At 39.7% G+C, this 23,989-nt stretch overlaps 1 protein-coding gene across 1 annotated transcript; it reads right to left on the reverse strand.

The window, feature by feature from the left end:
• Positions 1-3,245: 3,245 nt before the first annotated feature.
• Positions 3,246-23,419, reverse strand: MGARP (mitochondria localized glutamic acid rich protein). The gene is given in 6 exon segments (XM_064416543.1): positions 3,246-4,047; positions 4,050-4,103; positions 16,125-16,406; positions 20,555-20,657; positions 21,698-21,801; positions 23,197-23,419. Coding segments are annotated over 6 exon segments (714 nt in total). The 5' UTR covers positions 23,282-23,419; the 3' UTR covers positions 3,246-3,961.
• Positions 23,420-23,989: the final 570 nt, after the last annotated feature.

Consider the following 23,989-nt stretch of genomic DNA (forward strand, 5'->3'; position numbering starts at 1 on the left):
AGGACTGCAGCCACAATTCCAACTGGACTGCTACCAGCACCCTGACCAACAGGGTGTCAGGTTGTATTCTGACTGTCAGTGTTGTTTTGGTTTACAACACTGTTTATTTTATCTTTTTATTTTCTTCCCTAATAAAGAACTGTTATTCCTGCTCCCATATTTTTGCCTGAGGGCCCCCTTAATTTCAAATTTATAACAATTTGGAGGGAGGGGGTTTACATTTTTTCCATTTTAGGGGAGGCTCCTGCCTTCCTTAGCAGACACCTGTCTTTCCAAACCAAGACACAAACAAACTGTTATTAATAATAAATGTGTTTTTTAGGAAGCTAATACTGAGAAAACAAGGTTATTTAGCTGTTTGGTTCTTTTCTAGTCCCTAAGAATGCCTGTCCATTTGAAGACCTGTTGCACAGCCCTTCACAGGGGTTTTGCACTCTGTGTACAAATGCTCTGGAGACAGCCTTTGCCGTGGCCTAAAGGGCTTGTGATTTGCACCAGCTTGAAGGTTTATACCAAGCTTTGGTGTTGTTACACTACCACTACATGCAACACGAAAGGACCAGCAAGCTGGATGAGATTTGGGAGGAGCAGAGCCCAGCACACCCAAGGCGGGAGCCAGCCACCACTTCGATACATGATGAAAACGCCAAGCAGTGCTACTTTGATTGTCAGGCTATGAAGTACCTACGGCTACTACTTGTGAACAGGTTTTCTTCCCAAAATGTTTACTCCTGGATGTTACTGTGCAAGGAATGGTAGCACCTGAAATGTTTATGCAGGGGGAAAATCAGGTCATGTGCAGCCAGATATCCTATGCTTACAATCATAAATCCAAACTCAGGAGCAGACATGTTGCTATTTTCCAAATTTAAAAATGCTAACAGTTACTTTTATAATATTTTGGCTTGATTTTAAAACCTTTTGCTTACATTTTAGCATGGAATGTTACAAATGTATAACTATGCACAACAGTTTGGACCAAAAGTAAGAAATCAATGTACATATCAGACAACAAAGACATAGAAGGAGTTCATCTGGCATCATGCTGCTTCTCTTAGCACAGGTATTTATGTGAGTGGCTTGACTGGATGCTACTTTCTACAGCAGAGTTGTTAGTCACAGAAGCATTTCTCTAGGCAATGCAGTTCATCTCCTTCAGCACTGAATACTGGCCATAATGACCAATGTGTGGTAGGACAAACTGCACAGTTTCTTTTATGTCTTCAAGGAAGAGAGGTTTCACACAGGAATCAGCTGGTTAATTGCCACAAATATTTGCATTAAAGTTTTCAAAGACGTCCACACTGTTTACTGGGGAAAAAGAAAAAAAAAATCTGATTTAGATTTAGATCTAAAAAAAAAAAAGATCTGATTTAGAAACAACAATAAATTATGTTTAGCAACAGACACAATTCAGCAGGTTATTTTCTTTTCAAACATTCAAAGCATACTGTAAATTTGACTGCAGGTTACAGTTAATTGAATTACAGAGTATACACAGCACTGATGTATAAATCATGCTTATCTGACAGCTCAGGGAACTTGCTCTGTTGCCATCACCAAAGCCCAGTTTCAAGGAATCCCTCACATTCATCCACATTGCTCAGGCATAAGTGAATTCCTCTGCATGCTGGACTTCTACAAATAGTTAGAAGCTTGTGCTTAAATTTCAGCACAGATTGTATTTGCTGAGATTACTGATACAAGTAGTTCCATAGCAGCATCAGTTTGGGCCCAATAGCCACACCCAGGAGAATGGCTGAACATATTTACTCAGGCATGCTCTGAGCATCAACTTAGGGCTTTATCTGAGGATTTAATCCATTACTACTTCCTCTATCCCTTCACAAAATAATCAGTAATTTTTTTTAAAAAGTTAACTAGATAGTGATGTGATTCTCACATCAATGTTCTTTTAATTTCATTTTCTTTGCCTTGAATTCGTTAAAAAGTATAATGTGTTTTAATGCAAAGTCAGAGTTAAGCTTCATACTGCAAAGTGTTTACAATCAAAACACCAAAAAAAAAAAAGAAAGAAATAATTATTCTTTCCTGATTGGGAATGGTTCTAGACTTGTAAATTGGACAAATGACAGCCAGCAATCTTTCAGCACCAAATAGTAAAATATTTCATAAATCATTTTCCCCCTGCCAACAAGATCAAATTTAAACACAATAAGAGGCCCTTTTGTAAACTTGTGTTGCTATACTCATAACAAGTAATTTTCTGTCAAAAAGAGTACAAGCAGTTTAAGCAGAATTAAGTGAACCTGTACACTAGTAGGAGATTAATCTATTTTTTAATCTATTTTCAATTTATTACATCAAAGATGTTTCCTACAGCTTGCCTTCCCTGCCACCCCCACCCTTTTTAGTTACAATCTCTGCCTTCATTAATTGCGTTGGCTATAGAGGGTGTCTGTTGTCTAAATCAAAATCTGGAATAGCAACAATCTGTAGGGTTGTCAGATGTTTACAAGGAAAAAAAGAGATTCCTAACTCAACTGCCTTGTCTATACCACAACATTTATTTGTTCCAGAACAGAAAGAATTTCTTGGTAATTTGGTTTTCTGATGTGGTACTCTGAGGTACCCTTAGCTTTCAATTTGAGCAAAAATAAAAACCTTGAGAGGCACATGCTTGCAACTTATCTGACAATAAAAAAATAAATAAAGCCACATGAGAAAGACACTAGCAAATAGAAAGAATATTATATTCAGTATTTTTCATTAGCACAAATTGAAAGTGCAGAGAGACTAATAATAAAAAAAATTATTTAAAATAAAACAGTCCATGGGGCTATTGCTTTATGTTATAGAACAATAATCCAAAAGTCCAATAGACACATATAATTTAAACCAAATATCCAAAGAATGATTTTTGCTTGGAAGAAAGCTACAACTCTCAGGTCTTTATCCAGTTTGCATGGGACTGAGATAAAGCTATAAGTAAATACACAGTGTGACAATTTATATAGGATTGGTTCCTAGCTTCTAAAAGATGCCAGCAGTGGTTCCCAAAACATAATAAATACCTCAATAAAGTTTTGTTGTTGTTGAGAGCAGAAATACAAATTCACCATAACAGTGCATGTGCATTTACCACATGCTGCAATTACCACTAACTGAGAACAAAAGAAAGGTGAAGAATAGAAAACCACATGCTGCAACTGTACTGTGTACCTTTAGGGCTCTTTACCGACTTCTTCAGCTGTCTTCTCCTCCTCCTCAGAAACTGGAAATGGAGACAAAACACCAATGAGAAACACTGGAAATTATTTATTCAATGACAAATAGTCAAGTAAGTTGTTTCCCTTAGTCCAAAGGATCCTTGGACTAAAGGGATAGAATTTACAAAGCTGTATTAGGTATGCTGACATTTATATTTTTAGCTTTTTTATTCTAATTTTAAAAGAGTTTAGAGGCCAAACTTCTAAACTCCATCCTAAAATCTATCTACACAGTAATGATTTTAACACGCATTTTTCTTTGCATTCAATTACATCATTCAACTTCAATAGCAATATGAGATTATTTATAGTTGCATCAAAGCACTACAAACTTTATTCATACCACATGCACTTTATTTTTCTTGACACCAATGCAAATTAGGAAAATTCTGTCTTTGAAATCAAGACAGATGTTGAAAAAATGTGTTATATGCAGCACAAGGAGAATTTTCCTTTCTTAATGAAGTTCACATCCAGCCACTTACTGAGCAGGGCACTGAGCTCACCACACTGCCGCGATCAAATTGAGCAACCTACTTCTACTGCACCACACATAATTTGAAAATTGGATTTTCTGCTAACACTGCGATGCCAAACACAGCCATCATGGGCAGCCACACTGCATCACTTGAGTTCTGCATGCTCTTGCAGCTGGTTCAGTGCACACAGCCACCAGCACTTCACAGACACAAACATTTCAGACCCAGCTGGACTCTTGCACCCCCTGAAGTTCACCACAACTCCTCAGCATCATTGTCCTGGCTCTTTGAGTCTACATCAGAAATCTCTTGAGCTCCTGAGGCTACTCCTTCCTTGTTAAATTTTCCTCATGGGCAGAAGAAGCTGCAACATCCAAGACTTTATTCCCAGTTTCTATTAATCAAATTAGAAAGATAATTGTCTTCTCTTTCCATTCATCATCATAAATGAGGGCAAGCTACCAAGGCTCACAAAGCATGAAGTGCCTGCCTAAAATATATGCTTGAAGTAGCTGAAGACAACAGGATCTATCAGATGATTAAATTTTGTCATGCAAATAAAACTTTGCAAATGGAATTCCAAGAAAAGTCTGTCTCTTTCCAACCCTGGAGCAGAAACCTATAAACTGGAGCTATTTTTGTGTATTTAGGCATAGGCAAATATTCTCTAATATATATATTATCTCTTGCAGATACTGTTGCTTTTTTTCTTGTTTCTGTCAAATTCATAGGACATTACATCTACACTCCACATAACCTTGGACAGACATCATGGGTAGTTTTAATGTAAAAGTATTCTAGCATCAGGCTGAAGATTCAGGCTGCAATTCAGACTGTAATGGCCAACTAGCCATTTTTCAACACACCTTTAAGCATAAAGCAATCTGTCTCTATAAAAAGCCTGTAACAGGTAATATTCAGTAGTAGCAAGTCTCTATACAGATACACTCTGCAGGGAGACTCAACACATCATCCAGCAGCTGCATGTTAAATTTTACTTGGGTAGTTTCTCTCATACCCTGTTCTTCTAACCTTCCTGTCAGAGGTCTCCATCATCACACTCTTTAACTGCTCAGTAGGAGGTTTGTCTCTTTCTTGTTCCATCCTATACCAAGCTACATGTCTATTAAACACAGTAAGTAAACAGCTTCTCTAGGAGTTCAATAAATGCAGCAAATAAGAGTTTTATAGAGCTAGCATCCCATACCTTTCCCCAAATATCACCTTACAGCTAGTTAAATACAGCATATTTTGAACATCAATTATTTCACTTTACTTTGCAGAATGCTTTATGGATTTTGAAGAAGCAGCAAATCCTCAGGAATTGGTACTTTTGCCTTTATAGGGAAAAGCTATGCAATATAAACAGTACATTTGAAATTTGGAACTTTAGATATTTTGTAGCAAGCAAAACTTGATGTAATGCCATATATTCGCTATGTTAACAAGCTGCTAGGTTTCAGTTTGTAATGTCAAACATTCAGCTTATATTACCAAAAGTTCTTTCTCTAGCTGATACTATTTAATCTTTTTTTTTTCTTGTGAGTGTTTTAATTTCTTTTGCACTAAGAAGAGTAGATCAGTAGGCAACTAGAGGGAGCACCATGGTTTTTTTCTGCTTTTTAACAAAACCTCATTTCCTTTGGATGGGAATTGTGTTTATTTGTTTTCTACATTAATACCTGCCTTAAAACCAAACATTAACCTCTTGTACTGAAAAAATTGTCCCTGGTCTGAATTATTCCTTATGGCTATCAGAAAGGCAATCGAATGCAAAAAAATATTGATTCCTCCCAAGGTGTTCATCCATACACATCCATACATTGTCTCTGTGGAGTAGCTGTCACTGCCTTAAATACAAAGGGTGTTGTGGCAGGCATTGCATTTTGAAAGCCCGTGTTTGTAGAATGGGTGCAGTATATTTATACACAAAATTGCCCTTGATTAGGGCACAAATCTTGCATTTAAGTGGCTTTCCCATCTGTTCCTTGAGCACATGTGGCTGGAGCCCCCTTCCAGGTGCCAGAGGTCTTTTGGAGAAGAGGCAGGTGGCAGCAGCTGGTGGTCCCCATGCACGTGCTCGTGGCAGCTCCACTGGGTCACTCTCCCTCAGCAAAATCTCAGAGTGGCTGAGGAAGGTCATCTTGGCACTGGCTCTTTGTCGTCCTGCATACTGTCCAAGTGTCTTCCAGTGTTTTGGATTAGGAAACAGTCTCCAGCCCCCTGATGAACCCCCAAGGGTTCATTTGACACCAGCACAAATCCCTGGCGTGCATGACGCCCTGGCAGACTGAGAATGAATCCCCTGCCTGGCTCAGATTTGAGACTGTCACACGGGGTCCCTCTGCATGAGGAACATCAGACATACTGCCCGAGCCCTCACATCCTCCCTGCTGATCAGCTGGTGGCACAAAGCCTTACAAAGTTTAGGCATTTTTCCTTTGTTTCCCCGTCCGTGCTATTCGCATTTCATATTTTTTCAATCCAGTTTAATCTCTTGCAATTGCTCCATGTAAAATCCTGCAGTAACACCCTATTTCATATAAGATATTTTAGTCTCTGCCTGGTACAATGGTGATTCATTGTCCATAATCCTTGGATGAAGGATTTTCTGTCTGTTCAGTTGTTGTTAATAAGCCTGTCATGAACTCTGCAGCAAATAAAGGATGTAACTGAAATCCACTCCTAACTTTTGTTAGTTCAAATACTAAAATATTAAGCTTCTTTTTTTTTTTCAAAATATTTGTAGAGGAGTTACAGCATCTTTACTTGGTTCTGTGCTGTTTCCTGAATGATGATTAGTTTGAAAATCTGAAATCCCTGCATTTCTTCATGCAATGATGATTATGATTCATTTTGTCTATTTATGCCAGATCTCTTACAATTTCCACAGGCTGTAAGTGGATAAAATAATCTGAATTGTCCAACTGCTTCTCTGCAATGAGGACACATGGTATTTAATATTATGCTTTCCACTGAATGCCCAGCTGCTTTATTATCCTTATAGAACAATACCACTCCAGCTCCTTGACATCTTTACCAAAACACCCATTTGCAGCATTCCTGCCAAATGGATTTTGGTCAAGGGATAATTCCATCCTGATCCATACAATTTAAAGCCTGCCAAAAATTATTTCATTTCCCTTCATATTCACAAAAGTGGGGCTCATTGGACTCTTTCTTAATTCTCTGCACACACACATCCTTCATCAAAAGCATTGGAGTTAAATGGCTTCACAATTTTCCTGCTTCATTTGTGTCCTGTGCTTCCCCTCCATCCTAGTAGGACCTATTATTACTCTACAGAATATGCAGAATATTACTCTACAGTATGGAGAAGGTATACTTCACAGTTTCATACAAAGTATTATATTGGTAGCAAAAAAATCTCAGCCCCTGTGTATATATATTTATTTTTTTCTGAAAAGTTGATTTTTTTTTTTGTTCTTAAGCTTTTTCACTGGTTATCTGTCAATTTTCAGCTTCCTCCTGGGATAAGTAGCTGCATCCCAGCATTGCTGGCTACAGGGCTACAGCTTTCTTCAGTTTTGGCAGGCATTTATATAGATCTGAATTAGTACCTTAACTTTCCTGTGATTTCAACAAAAGACAATATAAACGAACTTAAAGCCTTAGAGAAATTAAACTAATCACATTTAACTAACTGCAGTCAAGGGGCTTTGCATATTGCATCAACAGCTGTTGCCAAAGCACTCAGAAGGATTTGGACACAGCAGGGATTTTGAGGGCAGCATCCCCAGGGTTAGTCAGAGCCACAACACACATGCACTGCACAACCATCAGTGTCTAGCATCTGTGTAATACCCATTGCTGATGTGTAACAAGGAATCCCAACCAAAATGCTTCCTGCTCCTGCCCAGGGTAGCTACAGACACTGCCAGGCAGTCCTTAGCTCCTCTGCTTTAGGAGATAACCATTTGGAGAAGAAATGCATCCTCCCAAACTGCACTTGCAGGAACAGAACATGACTGGGCAACATTACACATGCACCTAATGCAATACCAAACCATTTCTGCTGTGGAAACACATCTGGCTTGAGTTGAATAAATACAGAACAGGAAATTGATTTTACAGACAAAAGAAAATTGTGGATTTGTTCTGAAAGCTGGTATTTAGTTGTTTGCTTTTTTTTTTTTTTTTTTTTTTAAATAAGGCATCAGATTTAGGAAGCTCCACTAGCTTATTAGCACAATATACAACATTTCACCTAGAAATGTAATTTTTTAGGAAACTATCCTTATCATTTCTGTGAAAGAAAACTCACCAAAAACTGCTTCCTATGTAAAGCAGTGATTCCTGTTCTCTTTAAAGACAATTTTTACAAGTGCTGAACTTGCAGCCCTGAGAGTGAGTGCAGAACTAAACACTTCTGTGCACTTACAGTAGAAGATGAAACAGTCCAAATACAGGGTGATTCTGCATGCTCATGGTGGTCAGTTTGAATTGTGTGAATATTTGTGAGCTCAGCAGAACAAAGTGACAAGATAAGCAGGTACTTGTGTGCCCTGTGTGACTGACTCATCTTTGCTGCAGCTGATAATAAAAAATAACATGCCTAGACTGACTTTCTCCTGCTAATAATAAAGGAAACCCCGTGCAAGTGCATTGACTTCCAGGACCCAGATCCTACTGCTTGCATAGCCTCTTCCCCAAAAGCCTTCAAGCTTTTAAAACAAGTTTTCCAACTTTCCTGGGGCAGTTTTTATGCAGAAACAGCCTGGAGTTTTGTCTGGGATGTAAAGCCCTAATGCAAAATTTGTCCAGCTCACACTGGCAATCATGTCCTAGCACCTAGGAGGAAACATAAGGTGACCTTGAAGCAAGGAGGTGGAAGAGATACAAACTAGTTTGTGTATTATATTTTTTAATCTTCCTGGATTTTAAACTTCTACCTTGTATTTTTAAGTGGTTTTCTAAGTATGTTTTCCTGATTTACAATAGAGATTAAAAAGACAGATGTTCCAGATTTTTAAATGAAAGCTATATTCAGTCTTTTCCTTGCTTGGGGAGAGGTGGGGATTCCTTCCAGCAGGACAGAAGTTTTATAATTAGGTTATACAAGATAACTCCAGCCTTCTCAGGAGTACAGCCTGTATTTCTTCCCTCAGTTTTGCATTCCCTTACCAATACATTTAAAGCTAACATATTTTGATCCTAATCCTAATTCTTTGATTCATTTAAAATGATCTTTCCAAAGATCAACAACAAAAAAAATTTAGAGAGGCACTGGTATCCTGACATTTTTAAAGATATTTAAAAATACACTTTTCTGAGTGAATCACTTTACTTGAAGCAGTCTCCTTCATAAGATGATTTTCTTTTTTTCTAGGCAGTCAAGATTACAGATAGCAGAGGCTGGTATCTGTAATGCCAAACATCAGGTTCAATTACTTTTAAAATATTCTTTGCGGAAGAATTTGGTTTTATAAAGCTAAAATAACACAAGTTAGCCAGCATCATACAAATGGAATTCACCTGGAGCACGCAAACCAAAGCTGGAGTACAAAACAAGGCTTTGATATTTCAAACTGCCAGTAACATAACCAATGTCACACACTAATTCCAAAGGTGGGGGAAGGAAGAGGAAAGTCTAATTGTGAAATTAGAAACAGTATTTTATTTACAGTCTTTTAGAGACCATCTTACACTAGAATGTTTACATAAAGCTTCCTCAGTCAGGTCCATTGAAGTTCTCAGAATATCCCCTGAAATGTTAAGATAAGCAGAGAAGAATATTCCTGGTTCATTTTCATAGTTTAAAGACCTGCTAATGGAAAACTGGCAGTGAAGTAAAATTGACTTTTAAAAAGTCAAATTCTGTCACGTTGGAAAAATAATTCAAGAATTATTTGAGAAAACCTGCAAAATAGAGCACAAGAAAAGCAGGGGTACTTGTCTCACTCAGGTCTAATCCAGGGGAGAAGACAGCAGCAGCAGCAAGAAACTGTGATTCCCCTTAAGAGAAACCTCACATATTTTGGCTCCATCAGCCTTAGGGAAAATGGAAATTGTTCCAAACCCTGAGGGGGTGATGACAGCTAAGCTTCCATGATTTCACCAGAAGACACCTGTCACCCCAGACATGGCTGGCTTGGGTTCCACACCTTCTCCCTCTGGTCATGGAGGCTCAAACCACATCAGTAGGAACAGGGGGAAATAATAATCACTGAAACAGTTTGGGACAAAACAGGCAAAGCTATGCAGCTGTCCCTGTAACATGACCAAGTGCTTCAGGTGCCATTGGCCAGGAAGATCCAGGGAGCTCAGTATGGAGGGCTTGCAAATGTCCACCAGGAACATCCCATCACCAGGAATGTCACTCAGGACCACATGAAATGTTCTCTCTCCTCTCCTCTCTAGCATTTTATTCACTAAACATTTAGGACTCCAACCAGCTAGAGAAAGTTACTCAACTTACTGCTTGGAAAGGAAAAACACTTTACACCTACATTGGGCTTAAAAAGGAAAAAAAAGGCGGTTGACCACAGACTAATGCCTCTCTACAACACTGTGAAATCAGCACTTGAGTTCCACACAGGAAAAAATAAACTCTGTAGTTCCAAACAGAGTCGAGGAAAGAACAATTACTTAGAAAAGCACTGATTGTTTTTCAGTCTGATTGTTCCTATCCTTGAATGCACAGGATAGGAACTAGTGGCTGGCAACTGCTGACCTGTTTCTGGACCCACCCTGGCCCGATGGTGCTGTTACTCAGACACAACACGAAGGCAGCCTCAGCCTCAGCCCTCCCTCCCTAGAGCCCCTGGGGGGAATCAGGAGTTTAGTCCCTCTGACATTCCAGCAATTCCCTAGGATGAACACAAACCAAACGCTCAGAGCCCAAGGTCTTTGGGAAAATGATAAACAAAGGAAAGCTCGGATTTCTAATAAACCTGCCACTACACAAATAGGACATATTTTCCTTTTTGCGAGCCATCCACAAGCAATCTAGATAAAAATCCATGAGGTCCAGCTGAGAGCCTAAACCATAGCATTATGAAGCCCATTATTAGGAATAAAAATTTTCATTACTCCATACAGAAAGAGAAACATGTTCAATGAGCCAAGCACATCACAGGTTGTTTGTGTCTGATGTAGGTCACTAGTTCCCAAGAAAAGCCTCATTAATTCTTACTAATGACCAGAAGATTCCCTTGAAGAGAGTTTATTCTACAATCAATAATTAGAAAAAGATTCAGAGATGCCTATAATGGTCACAATAAAAGCATAACACTGCATGTCACATTAATCTAGAATAGTTTGTAATACCTCATAAAATTTCAAAAATATTGCTTTATATTCTGTAGCACAGAATTGTAGCAATGAGAAGCAACTCTGTTTGTTTGTTTGTTTTTGTCTGTTTTAAACATGGAACAATCTTTAGCTACTGACTGGAATGGATCACAAGGAAAACTGGCACAAGTTAATATAAACCATCTGTATGAAAAATACTCTAATAATTTGATGTATTAAATCCTTTGGGAGTTATAAAAAACTCCTAATTAAGACATTTTCTTTAATATTCCTCATACAAAGTAATGCACCAAGTTTTATCTACTTAAAACTTTATCCACTTTATCTGCAGTTTTTAAAGGAGTAAAGTTGTTGTTTGAAAAGGATGTTTTTCTCAGCTATAGGAAACATTGCCCAAAAATAAACTTCAAAATCCCCATCATTCCAATTCTGGTTTGAAATGCCGCCACAGGAAAACGGCAAGGGGTGCCTGTTGCCATCTTTTCTCTAAAGTAGGGGACTAACAGTATTCCTGTGAATGTTGTATTTACAGGAAAATTTCAAACTCAGGTAACACTAAATTAAATGCTAACAGATTTTGTTGTACAAAGTGAGTTGTTGCTTTCAAATTTAAATGCATATAGTTATTTTAAGGGGTTTTTTTAAGTCTTGACAATGAGCTATAAATACTAGTAAAAGCAGTACATCTATTTTCTCATTAATAGTGACATTCATTTAGGCAATATTATTCACTGTATGACCTTCTACCATTTTTGAGAAGCCACGTACCATGGCTGGGGTCTCCATGTACCAGCTGGGGTCTTCAGATGCTCACAACTTTTACAGAATTTTTTTTCCTAAATATTGTTTGCTTTCTTCCAGTTATGCTATGATGACTCATCTAAAACTCAGTTTTAGGAAAGAAAAACAGAAGGAAGAAGAAGAGACTAGTGGCCAGTGTATGGCAATCAGAGAGATATAAGATAAATGCAGCAGTCCCAGAGACAGATAAAAGAAAGTGATAAATGTGTAACAGAAATACCCAAGAGAAGTTCCATTACATAATTCCACTTCTTAGGGCCTAATTTAGCCAGATCAGTCTATCATAATCAGTAAAGAGAAAAAAGTCTTCATTCCTCCATCTCACACAAACAGATGCCTAGAATGGTGTGTCTGTTCTACTGAGCAACGCCATTCTGAAAGGCTCTGAAGAAGTATGAGCAATTGCAAATCACTCTGAGGACTCTCCAGTAATTTTCTAAGTACTAACAGTGTCAGCACACCCAGAATTTGGTAGTGCACCAAGCCAGGCCAGTGTACAGTGATTATATCAGCTGCTTTTGTCTGCTTGGCATCACTGTGTGATGGGGTCAGCAAAAGTCCTGTCCTGAAAGCAGCAGCTCCTGCCCAGAGCAGCCTGCATTTGTTTCTCTAGGCTGCAGACAGCTGCCACTGCAGTGTGTTTGAAGCTTAGCATGGAAAACACTGGCACATTCACACTCTAATCCTCCCCAAACCCAGTCACTCACTCAAATAGCCTTGGAAATAACAGAGAAGAGACCATGCCCTTCAATACTTTAAAGCTTAGGGAAAAAACCTATGCTAGAGAAGTCAGGAAGAAGTCTGGAAAAGCACAGTTTGGGGCAAAATTGCTTCTCTTATTTCAGTTTATAATGCCAAAACCTCAAGCCTCAATACCAGAGCTGGAGAAGAGTTTATGGTGGCAACCCAAACACCACAAGTCACAGACGCAACAACCTTGCCTAATCCAAATAGCAGTTTGACAATTGGTGAATTTTACAGCATTTGGTTCGTCTGAAGAAAAATTTAATTTATGGTCCCAGACACAGAGTACACTAGAAGGAGAACAACAGGAATTTAACCGGCATCAGTCAGTAACCAAGAATGACAGCTCAAACAATAAAAAAGTAGAGAAAATTAGAATTTAGAGGAAGTTAAAATCTTGGGAACAGAGTAACAAACTTCAGTACTTATTTTGGTAACAGTATTTCACAGAATTCCAGATTGGAATTGTGGATTGTAAATTGCTTAACTTGAGGCAAGGAGAACATTCCAGGCAGGTACAATTTTTAACTGTCTGAAATGGGAATTATCCTGATTAAGTATTAAGCATCCACCTCCAAGGCTGGGTTGTTTTTTTGTTTGTTTGTTTGGTATCTGTTTTGGTTTGGATGGGAGGTTTTTTTGCACATCCATGTATAATGATACATTTACATTATCTGTATACAGGAGCTGGAGACAAGCATTCCTTCACAGCTTGCACTTCCAAACATTAGAGAAAGCTTTATAGATTAAAAGAAACAATTGCATTTGAAAAAGCAGGGGTTCACTGGTAACAATAAAAATACTTACACCTTCATCTGCAGAAGTAACACCAAGTTACCAACAAAACTAGTTAAACTTACTCAAATACATATTTCTCTACCTCAGTACAAGTGGAGATGTGTTATTTTTTTCCTCTAAATGAAGAAAACATGAATGATAAAGATGCTTAAATCCAAAACTGAAAGTTATCTCCAGAAAGATTTTAATTAGATTTTTTTAAACACAATAGCTGTTGGCTGCAAGGAGACACTGAACGAAGTGGTACAGAGAAAGCAGAGAACTTTTGAAACAAACCATCATCTTCTTGTTAGCATGATGCCAATGGAAACTAGTTCTTATGTAGCTTAGAGGAAAGGGATGCTGGTTTAGGGATGCTGATCTGGATGATCAGACCATGTGCTGCTGGTGGCCTTCCTTCCCATGGTCAGGAACTCTGGGAAGAACTGCTCTGGAGGCCCTGCTGTCCTTCTGCAGGCAGGACCAGGATGAGGAGAGCTGGATGAGGGAGCAGGGAGCACTAAGGCGACCTGGAGCAGGAGCCTGTCCAGCCTGCCAGGCCAGGAGCTGGGTTACACTGGGTATAACCTCATGTGAACCCTGGGGAGGTCCCCAGGGTTCAGCAGCCTGGTCACACCTGTCACCAGCACTTGCTCACAGCAATCTGCACTCGGGTCCAGTGCTGCAGGACAGCTGTGCTCAGGAGCAAGTTACAACATCCCGGGAACACCCAAGACATCAGGCAAGGAGAACACTCCTTTGCTTCAATTTCTTGACAATTTTACATCCCAAAGGTTTGTTTCTGCTAGCTTTACCACCCAGCCAAGGATCACCACTGCAGCAAGGTTTGGTAGAGGGCACCTGGGATGACCCTCAGGCTCCCTTACAACTTTCAGCATAACAGAAGTCTGGTTCTAGTGCTATTTTCCTCCATAAGTATGTTGCCAGAGATGCTAAATCTTAGTAATTTCTAAAGAGCTCCTCCACTTCCAGAGAACACCAGCAGGAACTAACAATTACAAGCCATATTCTTCTTATCAAATAGCAGTCACTGAGTACATGAGGTCTACATGTTCAGAATGAGATGGTCAGACCTAACCACAGAATCACCACAGAGTGATTTGGGTAGGAAGGGACCTTAAAGACCATCTTGTTCAAACCATCTGCCATGGGCAGGGATACCTCCCCCTAAACCAGATTCTTCAGAGCCCCATGCAACCTGGCCTTGAACACTTCCAAAAATGGGGCACCCACAGCTGGGAAACTGTTCCAATGCCCCAGTACCCTCACAAGAAAGACTTTATTCCTAATATCTAATCAATTTATGCACCACGTTTCTCAGGGAAGATCCCAGCTTCCCTTTCTCAGGGAAGAGCCTCTTCAATAAAATGGCAGAAATATTTACCATACAGAAGATCCTACCTTATCCAACAATGAACAGTTATTCGTAAATAAGCACTGTGAAAGGAATATACAACCACCTCCAGACACAAGCAAGTGCTTATGAAATTAAAGGGAAATTTTGTGATTGCTCTGTAGAGCAAGAGATGCAGCAATACAATTTTAAACACATCTCTTAATGGCTCTAATTCGCCAAATTTTACATATAACAGACTACTTCCTTTCTTAATGAAGTGGTCTACATATTCCATAGAAATGGAATTTTTTAGGGCTCTATGTATTTTAACTACTATCTTATAAATATTTCTATATGTAAGCAGTAATAATCACAGCCAAGGTACTTACTTCTACTTTCTATAAACTGTGTTACAGCAGATCAGACTAAGTATAGTTTTAAAAAGTTGTTTGTAATAGATTGTTTCAGAGACAAGGACAGGAACTAATCACATTTGAATTAAAATTGCATTCAAACATAGACCTTTCACAAAACTCAGCAATTAGATGTGCTGCACTATTTTTCAAGTTTATTTATTAAAAAGGCAATTAAGATGCATCCACTCCTCACTGGAGTCATCAAGGAAGAAAGTGAAAATCATTCCAAATCTGCTAACACTTTTGACAGTACTATGATAAAAGCCCATAGATTAGCAGTCAAAATACTTTTAATCTCAGCTTGATCTGTGTTTTAGACATATCCTCTTAAAACCAGTGGCAACAATAAAATTAAAAAAAAAACCACCTTAACAATCTGCCAAATTAAATTATAATCCTGTATCTTACGCATGTTATGGATAGTTTTGCATTTGTATTATTGCCATTTTTTTAAAGCATAATAAACCAAAATATTTCAAACACCCTGACAGCTCAAAATACTGAATGTTTTGCCACTTACCAATTTCAGTTTTTAACAACAATTTGACATTTTATTGTGAAAATTTAGTCTAATATACCCTTAAATTGAGACTGTGACAGCATTTTCTTTGCTATGCAAGATCCTGTTTAAGTTACATTGATAGAACAGATATAATTATTCAGGGTGAATATCTTTGGAATGGCTAGTGAACTAAAGTGTTTAGATTCCTTGACACATCCTTGAGAACTAGATCACTAAAACAACTGTTTAACTGATCACATTATAAGCTCAACTTAATATCTTAAGAAATAGGATGGGGTAGAAGAATAAACATTTGACTCGTTTTAGATAGTAACTCTGGTGCCAGAGGCAGGATGCTTTCAGAGACACTGATTTAATAAACTTAATTACCTTATGCTCATTATATGTCAATGTTAATGCCTGAATTAGTTTTCACTGCTGGACAAAATCCATTAGGAACACTGATGCTCATTCTTAATGTTCTGTAAGAGGCAGAGCTTTAGAACACACACACACACTCAAGAACTACATTCATAAATTAACCTTGAACTGCAGCAGCTTCTGAATTAGCAGCAAGTTCCAAATTAGCAGCAGCTTCTGAATTAGCAGCAGCTTCCTGCTGTGCTTCTTCCATAGCGTGGGATACCTCTGGAGCCAGTAAGTCATTCTCCCCTCCAGCTTCTGGGGACACCCCAGAAGTCTCATCCTGTGCTGTGGGTCCAGCACTCTCATCCTGTGCTGCAGGTTCAACAGAAGCTGCTGCATCAGCTTCTTCCACGGTCTTCTCTGCTCCAGTGACTTCATCCACCTCTTCTCCATCACCTTCTAAGGATTTATTCAATACAATAAAGAGAGTAAAATGCATGCATGCAACAAAAAATTCACCAAATACTTTTTATCATCATCCTCATTTAAATTTGAAGTGGGAAGCCAAGACTTGGGATCAGAATTAATAAAGATCGATAATTAATCCCCCATATTGTCTAACGTGGCATCAAAAACTGTGTTTATAAGAAGAGGAAACCATATTCTTAATTACTGAGTTTCATAACATGTTTCAGTGTGATACAAAAATAAACTGTGACTTTAAGCAAGTGTTGGGGGTGCAGGGAAGGATAACAAAGGACATTGTCAAGTGTGGCATCAAAGCACTCTGCTGAAAGGGCCAGTGAAGGTACACACACAGGTGCCAGAGGGAGCATGACTCTGTGGAATTCATGTGGGGAATAAGACATTTGGTCTTATATAAGTAAGAAAACAACTTGCTAATTTCAAGTGGTCAGAGCTCACTTTCTTAGATGTATGACCATTTATTAATAATCATGACTGATTATTTTCTTTTTACAACTCACAACTCTCTTTTAAAGACTTGTTTACACCACTCTGGGTCCAACTCCTTGGAACCTGAAAAATGGTGTTTCCCAGTCATGCATCACTTCAAATTCAACTGAGACAAGTAGTGAAAAACTAACAGCACAAAGCAACAGAGATGCTCAACCACCATGCAAACATGCACTAACATCAAGCTCACAAAGGAAAAGTTATACACCAACAGTTCATCACAAGTTAACCACTAGAACCAACTCACCATGCAAAAAAAAAAAATAGAACTGGAAATAAATTTGTAACATAGTGTAAACTATGTGAGAAACAAAAAAGCTTAAAGAGACATAGTCAGAGTTTGTTTGATTCTTTTGTATCTGTTTAAAAACTAAACAGATCAATTTCATTTCTCGGTCATCTTATGCCCGTGAAAGCCTATAATTTGGTGTTCAGGTTTCAAGACAAGCCCATTCATTGCTCGGTAAAAATCAAAACTTTGCATTATTACACCTGATCATGTCCCTTTAAGAAAACACTGTTTTTAAAAAAACCTTCATTCATTACACAAAGAACAGGCTAACAGCCAAGATCAGCATACAGTACACTTTATTGGACAGTCAAATATAGAGTGCATTAATTCAGAACAGCCAGCTTCTCCATCTCAGAACTGCCTTCTACAAAGCAGATTCAGTAATAAGCTCAATATGGTTTGGCCTTGCAAACATGGGTAATTCTTTTAAAGTCTCACACAAAGGGAGTTTTACAAATGAAGGTATAAAGTCATCCCAAGGTAGGCTGCAATGTACTCAATGGTAAACGATTGTCCTTTGTTTGTATTTAACTTCCTCAGGTTTGGAAAGAGATTTCCCTTGTGTCTGGAAAGTGTAAAAGCAGAGCATAGATTAGAAAGTCTGGAAAGTGTAGAAGCAGAGTATAGATTAAAAAGATTGAATCAGCTTGCAAAGAGTTAAAAAGAAAAGTCATAGATAAAAAAAGAAAGAAGTCAGGAACAAACATCTTAAAGGACATGAACAACAAATGGAAGACAAACTCAGTATTCACTAAACAAGCAAGGAGAACATCCTGCAAGCCAAACATCATTTTACATTTCAAATGATGTCCCAAATTTTCTACTTTTGAGTCAGTCTTATTCCAGGGGCTTTTTAAATCCCTCCCTTATTTGAGAGTAGCTTTCAGTTAAAAAGAGCCACAGAAAATTTGCTATCAGATCTCTTTCTAAATGTCTGTTATCATTAATTAAAATATCATTAAATATAATTTCAACCCCCTAATAAACAAAGAACCTAGAATGATTCTTTCTCTTGTTTTGACAGACTTGTTCACTATGTACAGTTCTTTGTAACAGACATTTTGGGTTCAGGCATAAGGGGAGAATTTTCCCCCACATGAGAAACCACAAAAATACTATCAAAAGAATCTCTGATCAGCTGCTCTCCAGTATTAAGTTCTTCCACATAGAAAGTTTTTTAACCATAGGCAGCAAATATGCCTGCAAACATGCTGCTTGGCATACTGCTTTTCTATACACCACCTATATGGTTACCAGCTCTGTTTTAGAGCTTATTTTAAGCTTGATTTAATGTGCCCCTAAACAAATATCAGAATACTTTGAGAACAGAATTTTTAACTGCTCTTATCAGCAATGCTTATTGTGAAAAAAATATAAGGACTGACTCTAAAGAATGCACGGGGAAAGAAACTGCAATGGCACTTCTGGGAAAAGCAATACTATTCTAAAACTCTTTGACAAGATAAACATAAAAATATGACTGTGCAGGGAATGGGAGAAAAAGGGGAGGGAGGGGAGTGTTAACTCTTTTGAGAATGCACACAGTGGATTCTGTAGGAAAAGTAAGAACAGAACTGATGCTCGTTCTTAATGTCTTCTGTTCTTTTGGGTGTACACAGCTGGGAATGAAGAAGGATTTTAAAAAGGTGCTGATTCAATGGTGGTTTTGTACTTTGAATTGGAATCAGTTACTCAGAAGTCCAACTAAAAGCTCTGGGTTGAGCATTTATTCAGAAGTCAAATATTGAAAACAATACAGGAAACGAGTTTCAACTGTATTCACTGAATAGCATTAGAAGCATTCTTACTATCAGTAAAAAGGGAGATAGCAATCATCTGCCATGGGTTGTGACATTTATGTGACTTTGTAAGCAGCAGATTATGGGATGTCTGGAGAGTATCCAAGATCAGTTGCTGAGCACTCAGTGCTGTGGGTGTTTCATTCTAACATGTGGATAGGCCAGGGCTAAAACTCAGTACTTTGCAGAAGTGCACCTTGGGAGAAAAGAGGGAATACACTGACATCCCTGGCAATACCTTGGAAGGTTTGCTAAATGCTTCCCTGTTCTCCCAACTATGGCAATCAGAGTGTAACAAGGGTAATCCTCACTTCTGCCCTGCACAGCAGGAGACTAGCTCCATAGGAGAGATCTACTTTGGTCCTCGTTACATTTTCTATTTTAGGGACAATGAAGGATTGCAAATTGTGGCTGAATTCTCAGCATTTATTTAAACAATTGAGTTTTAAAACTGTACTGTGTTCAGCTGCTTTCTTGTTTTGGAAATTAAGGTATTTTACTACTTTAAATCTTAAAATCTGTAATTTTAATGTTCTGAAACTAAACCGTGTGTTGTAGAAGTTCAAGGCTAGCAACTTCTAAAGAAATAATTACAGAGGCAGACAATTTAAACCATGCTCTCACACTGAAAACAAAATTTAAACCCGAGATACTTTATTCAAATCCATTCTTTGTCTGCATGCAAATATACTAAATCAATTCACTAGAAGTCAAGAGTATTTAAAAAAAAAAAGGAAGAGCTTCAAGTGCCCTGGCTTCAATACTTTATTTTTTTTAAATAACAACAAAAAATATATAAAGATCCTTAAGAAATTTTCCTAATTGCTTTTCCTAGCAAGGCCATGCTTGCCAAAGTTTTCTACCTTTTACATTAATGCTATAACACTAATTGATGTAGACAGGGACAGCATTCCGTTACAAGTAATTGAACTAACACAGTCTAATTGTTCAAGCATGAAGAGCTAAGTAAGGATTTGCTATGCATTTAGGTAATTCCTGCATTTCATCTAACCCCAAACCAGAAAAGACAAAATCAAAGTTGTAGGAGAAAAAATTGACCCAAGTTAATTTTTTGTTAATGTAGGTTTTTTCCCCCCTATTGAACTGTATTTCCTGATGGCATGTGGCCTGAAGCCAACCTGTTGACTGAGAAAAGATATTATCTTCTCCCCCACACTGAAAACAAAAGAACAAAATTGATTTTGACAGCATTATGTATTCAGTCAAGTTTCATTAAGCTTCCAGTAAATCAAATACCCATTATACAATTAATAGCATTCACACATCAGCTCTTTCCATCCAAAGAGACTCCACAGGTGGATCAAAGATCAGATTCACTGCCTGAACTTTAAGGCCACTACCAAAATTTGTGCAGCAGCAGCGTTGTAAGAGAACAATACTGTACCACCACCTCTGTCTTCACTCCCACTCACACAGTTCAGACAGGGACATGGACAGTGCTAAAGCCTGATTTAGACAATCCAGAAATCTGTTCCAAATCCTCATGTACCCAGGCAACAAGAGAAAGGAGTTCAACTCACCCTTTCTTGACCACAGGTTGCTTTTCTGCCCCTCGGCTCTCTCATGAAGAATATTTTTATGTTCAACAAACTTGCTGCGGGGTGAACTGACTACTCTGTAGGCCTGAAAGGGAATTATACCTGAATTTACAGCTATATCCCTACAAATTTACCAAACACAAAGAGAAGAGAGGGAGAGAAGGGATTTTAAGCAAATGCTACTGCCCATCTTAAAATGCACATAAAATTTATCCTAAGCTAGGTTAAAAAAATTAATAATCTGCTATACTAATATTTTTACATATTTCATATTTCTCCATTGTTAGAAAGTAAAACAATATACCATGCAGCTTTTGAAGTGCTGCAGTGTTTCAGGAATTGAAAACAGCATTTTAAAAGATAATTATATTAAGATTTCTCTTTTTGTAATGTGGTAAAAGTGTGACAGGAAGAGAGAGACTATGTTATTCTAACAGAAATGCAATCATACATGTTTGATATTTTGAACAAATAGCTACTTACCATTCAAGAGGATTACTTTGTGGGACAGGGAAATATGTACCTCTCTGGTGTGTGCAAGGCACTATGTGAGATCTTGGGGAGAGGGGTAGAAATAAGCTATAGAATGGAGGATTTAGGGATGAATCAGATACATTTAGAAGCAGGGAAGAGAATGGTTACTGAAAAGCTTAACAAAACGAAATGTTTACAAAACTTTAACATGCTTTCTTGAAGTAACTAATGCTGTTATCTTCTTTTTCTGTGCCCAAATTAACAAGGTTCGTATCTTCCCCTTGCCACTTCAGATTGCTTATTTCACATCTGCCTTGCCCACCTTGAAATATTGCTAATGTTTCTGGTTGACAAGACAAGGCAAGGGGTTAGAGACAGGCGCCTTATTCAGCCTTTGGACACATTCATTCCACATAGTTTTAAATATGCTTTCCACTAAGAGTGACCCAGCACTACTTATCAAAGCAACAGTAAAACAGGCAAGCAATAGGCTTTCACCTTCACTAAATTCTCTTAAGCTGATTTCTGAGTTAGGCTGCACTTAGCTGCATGCTACAACATCATTGATGGTTTGCAACTTGACCATACTCTAACCCACCTTATACCATGCCAGCTCAGAAAGCACAAACAGGTCCATCCCCAAACACTTACATAAAATAAACCACCAAAAGCAGCAACACCAGCAAGCAGATAGATCATCATGCTGTCTCTAGAAGAGCCAGGAACACTCCCAGATGACATCTGGCGAGGAGGCGCTACAAAAACCATTAGGCAAAGTGATGTAAAGTGCTGCTAAAATACGACCACAAAAAAGAAATTATGGAATCTGAACTCTGTGTGGGAAAGGATGATTCAAAATGGTTATAAAATAGAGGTTGATGGATATTGATGTATCCTGTGACTGAGTAACACAGGGTGTGGTGCTCCATGGCTGAGCTCTTCCTAAGGGGTGTTCTTCTGTGAACTATGTCGTCTGCCATCAGCTTCCAAGTACTGGGCACAGTCTATATAGACTATGGAATGTTAAAGAAAAAAAAAAGAAAATAATGTAAAAAAGCTCCTGACTAAGGTAGGTAAAAGAATTATCTGTCCTTATTCCTTATGATCAGCAGAAGTAATGAATTCTCTCTTCAGGGTAAACAGAGAATTTTTAAAAAAGCTTCTTCATTTGAATTAATGTTCTTTCACTCTCAGACTGCTGACACTTTGACACATCCCTTCATCTCATGAATTGGCCAGTAGGGCAGAGAGGTAGGATTACACAATTTTTTACCTGACTGGATACATATTAACTCTAACAGCAGTGCTACCCATTCATTATTATAAACTGATTCTTACTACAGTCTTGGATTCATCTGTACACTTCAAAAAGAGACCCATGAAAAACACACATAATTCTCTTGGTCAACAAAGCCTTCTGCGTAAATTTGTGACTTGATCCCAGATGAGAAATGTCTCATTGAAAAAGTGCTCATGAAAAATAAAATGGCTCTGAGCATTGCAATTGACAGCTGCAAAAATAATCGCAACGTCAAAACACTGCCATTGTGTGCTAGGTTATGTTTAGCATCATCTGTCTCACGACACAATTCTCAGACTCCTCTCCAATAGCCGGGCATCCTCATGGATTTGCATACATTTTTATTTTCGTTCAGCAGCGGTGTGTCCTCAACCCTCCCCCTCCCCGGGGCTGCTGGCTGTAGCAGGACAGTGATCAGCAAGCTGCCATCGCCGAACACGGCTGGCAGATTTTTTTTTTGCCAGTGGTTATACAACCCCTGATGCGCCAAAAGCCATGGCAGCGGCGCACCGGGTCTGCTCCCGTTCCCTGCCGAGGCACCGCCGCTCCCGGGGGCTGCTCTGCTGGGGGGGATGTACCCCGCTATTCCAGGCGCAAGAGAAGGCAGCAGCGGCCGCCGTTTTGCCAGGGTGAGGGTCGGGGGTCCCGGCACGGCTCGGCTACCCGGCGGAGCTCTGCAGCAGCCAGCGCCGGAGCCCAGGATGACCGAGCAGCCCGTCCGGCTGCCGCCCGCCCCCGCCGCACCTGTCCCGGCCCCACACCGACCCCACCCGCGACCTTCGCGCATCTCCGCCGCCGCCCGGCCCGCGCCCCGCCCGCCATCCCAGGAGCGCTACCCGGCCCCGCGTACCGCGCTGCCTGAGGCGGCTGGCGGCGGCAGGAGCCCTGCTCAGGAGCGAGCCCAGCGCCTGCGAGGCGGTCCTGCAGAGGGACATGGCCGGGCGGCGGAGCGGAGCGGAGCGGAGCGCAGCCGACTCTGCGCTGCCCGTCGCGGCGGGGCTGCGGCGGCGGACACCGGTCCCGCCTCGGTGCCGCGGGGCGGGCCGAGCCGCAGCCCCGCCCCGCGCACCTGGACCGCTGCCGGCCGCGGTGTCCCGGGAACGGCGCGGGAGGGGAGGCGGCGTGCGGAGCGGAGCGCGGAGCCGGGCGCTGCCGACACCGACCTGCCCCGGGGCAAGCAAACGGCGTGCGGTGCTGACCGCAACAGCAGAGCCGGGATACAGGGATGGCATTTACCGAGGAGAAAGAAGATAGGGAGAAAGTACTGTTTTACTTAAAAAGGAAATTTTCCAAGAGAAAAAAAAAATTGAGAAGAGCACTCGGGTTAAGCACCGTGCCAAAGGCATTCGGGGTTGGCAGTGAGACACTCGACGTGAATCGCTGCTCTGGGATCAAAGCTTCTCGGTGTCCCCTCCCCATGCCGACTGTCACAACCGTGGGCGCTTCCACGTCAGACCTGGGCAGCTGTCCTTGTCCTACCTACACTGTTAGCCCTGTTTCTCCTCCTTTCTCCATACAGAGCTTCTTTCTTCCCTCAGTGATCATCTAGTGCCATCAGAGTCTGCCATGCTGCCCTTTTCCCAGCCTTTGTCCTTGACTGACCTTGATGTACAGAGAGGGCAGAGGCGTTCACAAGGCAGTGC

This window comes from Passer domesticus, chromosome 4 (genome assembly GCF_036417665.1).
Source record: "Passer domesticus isolate bPasDom1 chromosome 4, bPasDom1.hap1, whole genome shotgun sequence".
Taxonomy (NCBI): domain Eukaryota; kingdom Metazoa; phylum Chordata; class Aves; order Passeriformes; family Passeridae; genus Passer; species Passer domesticus.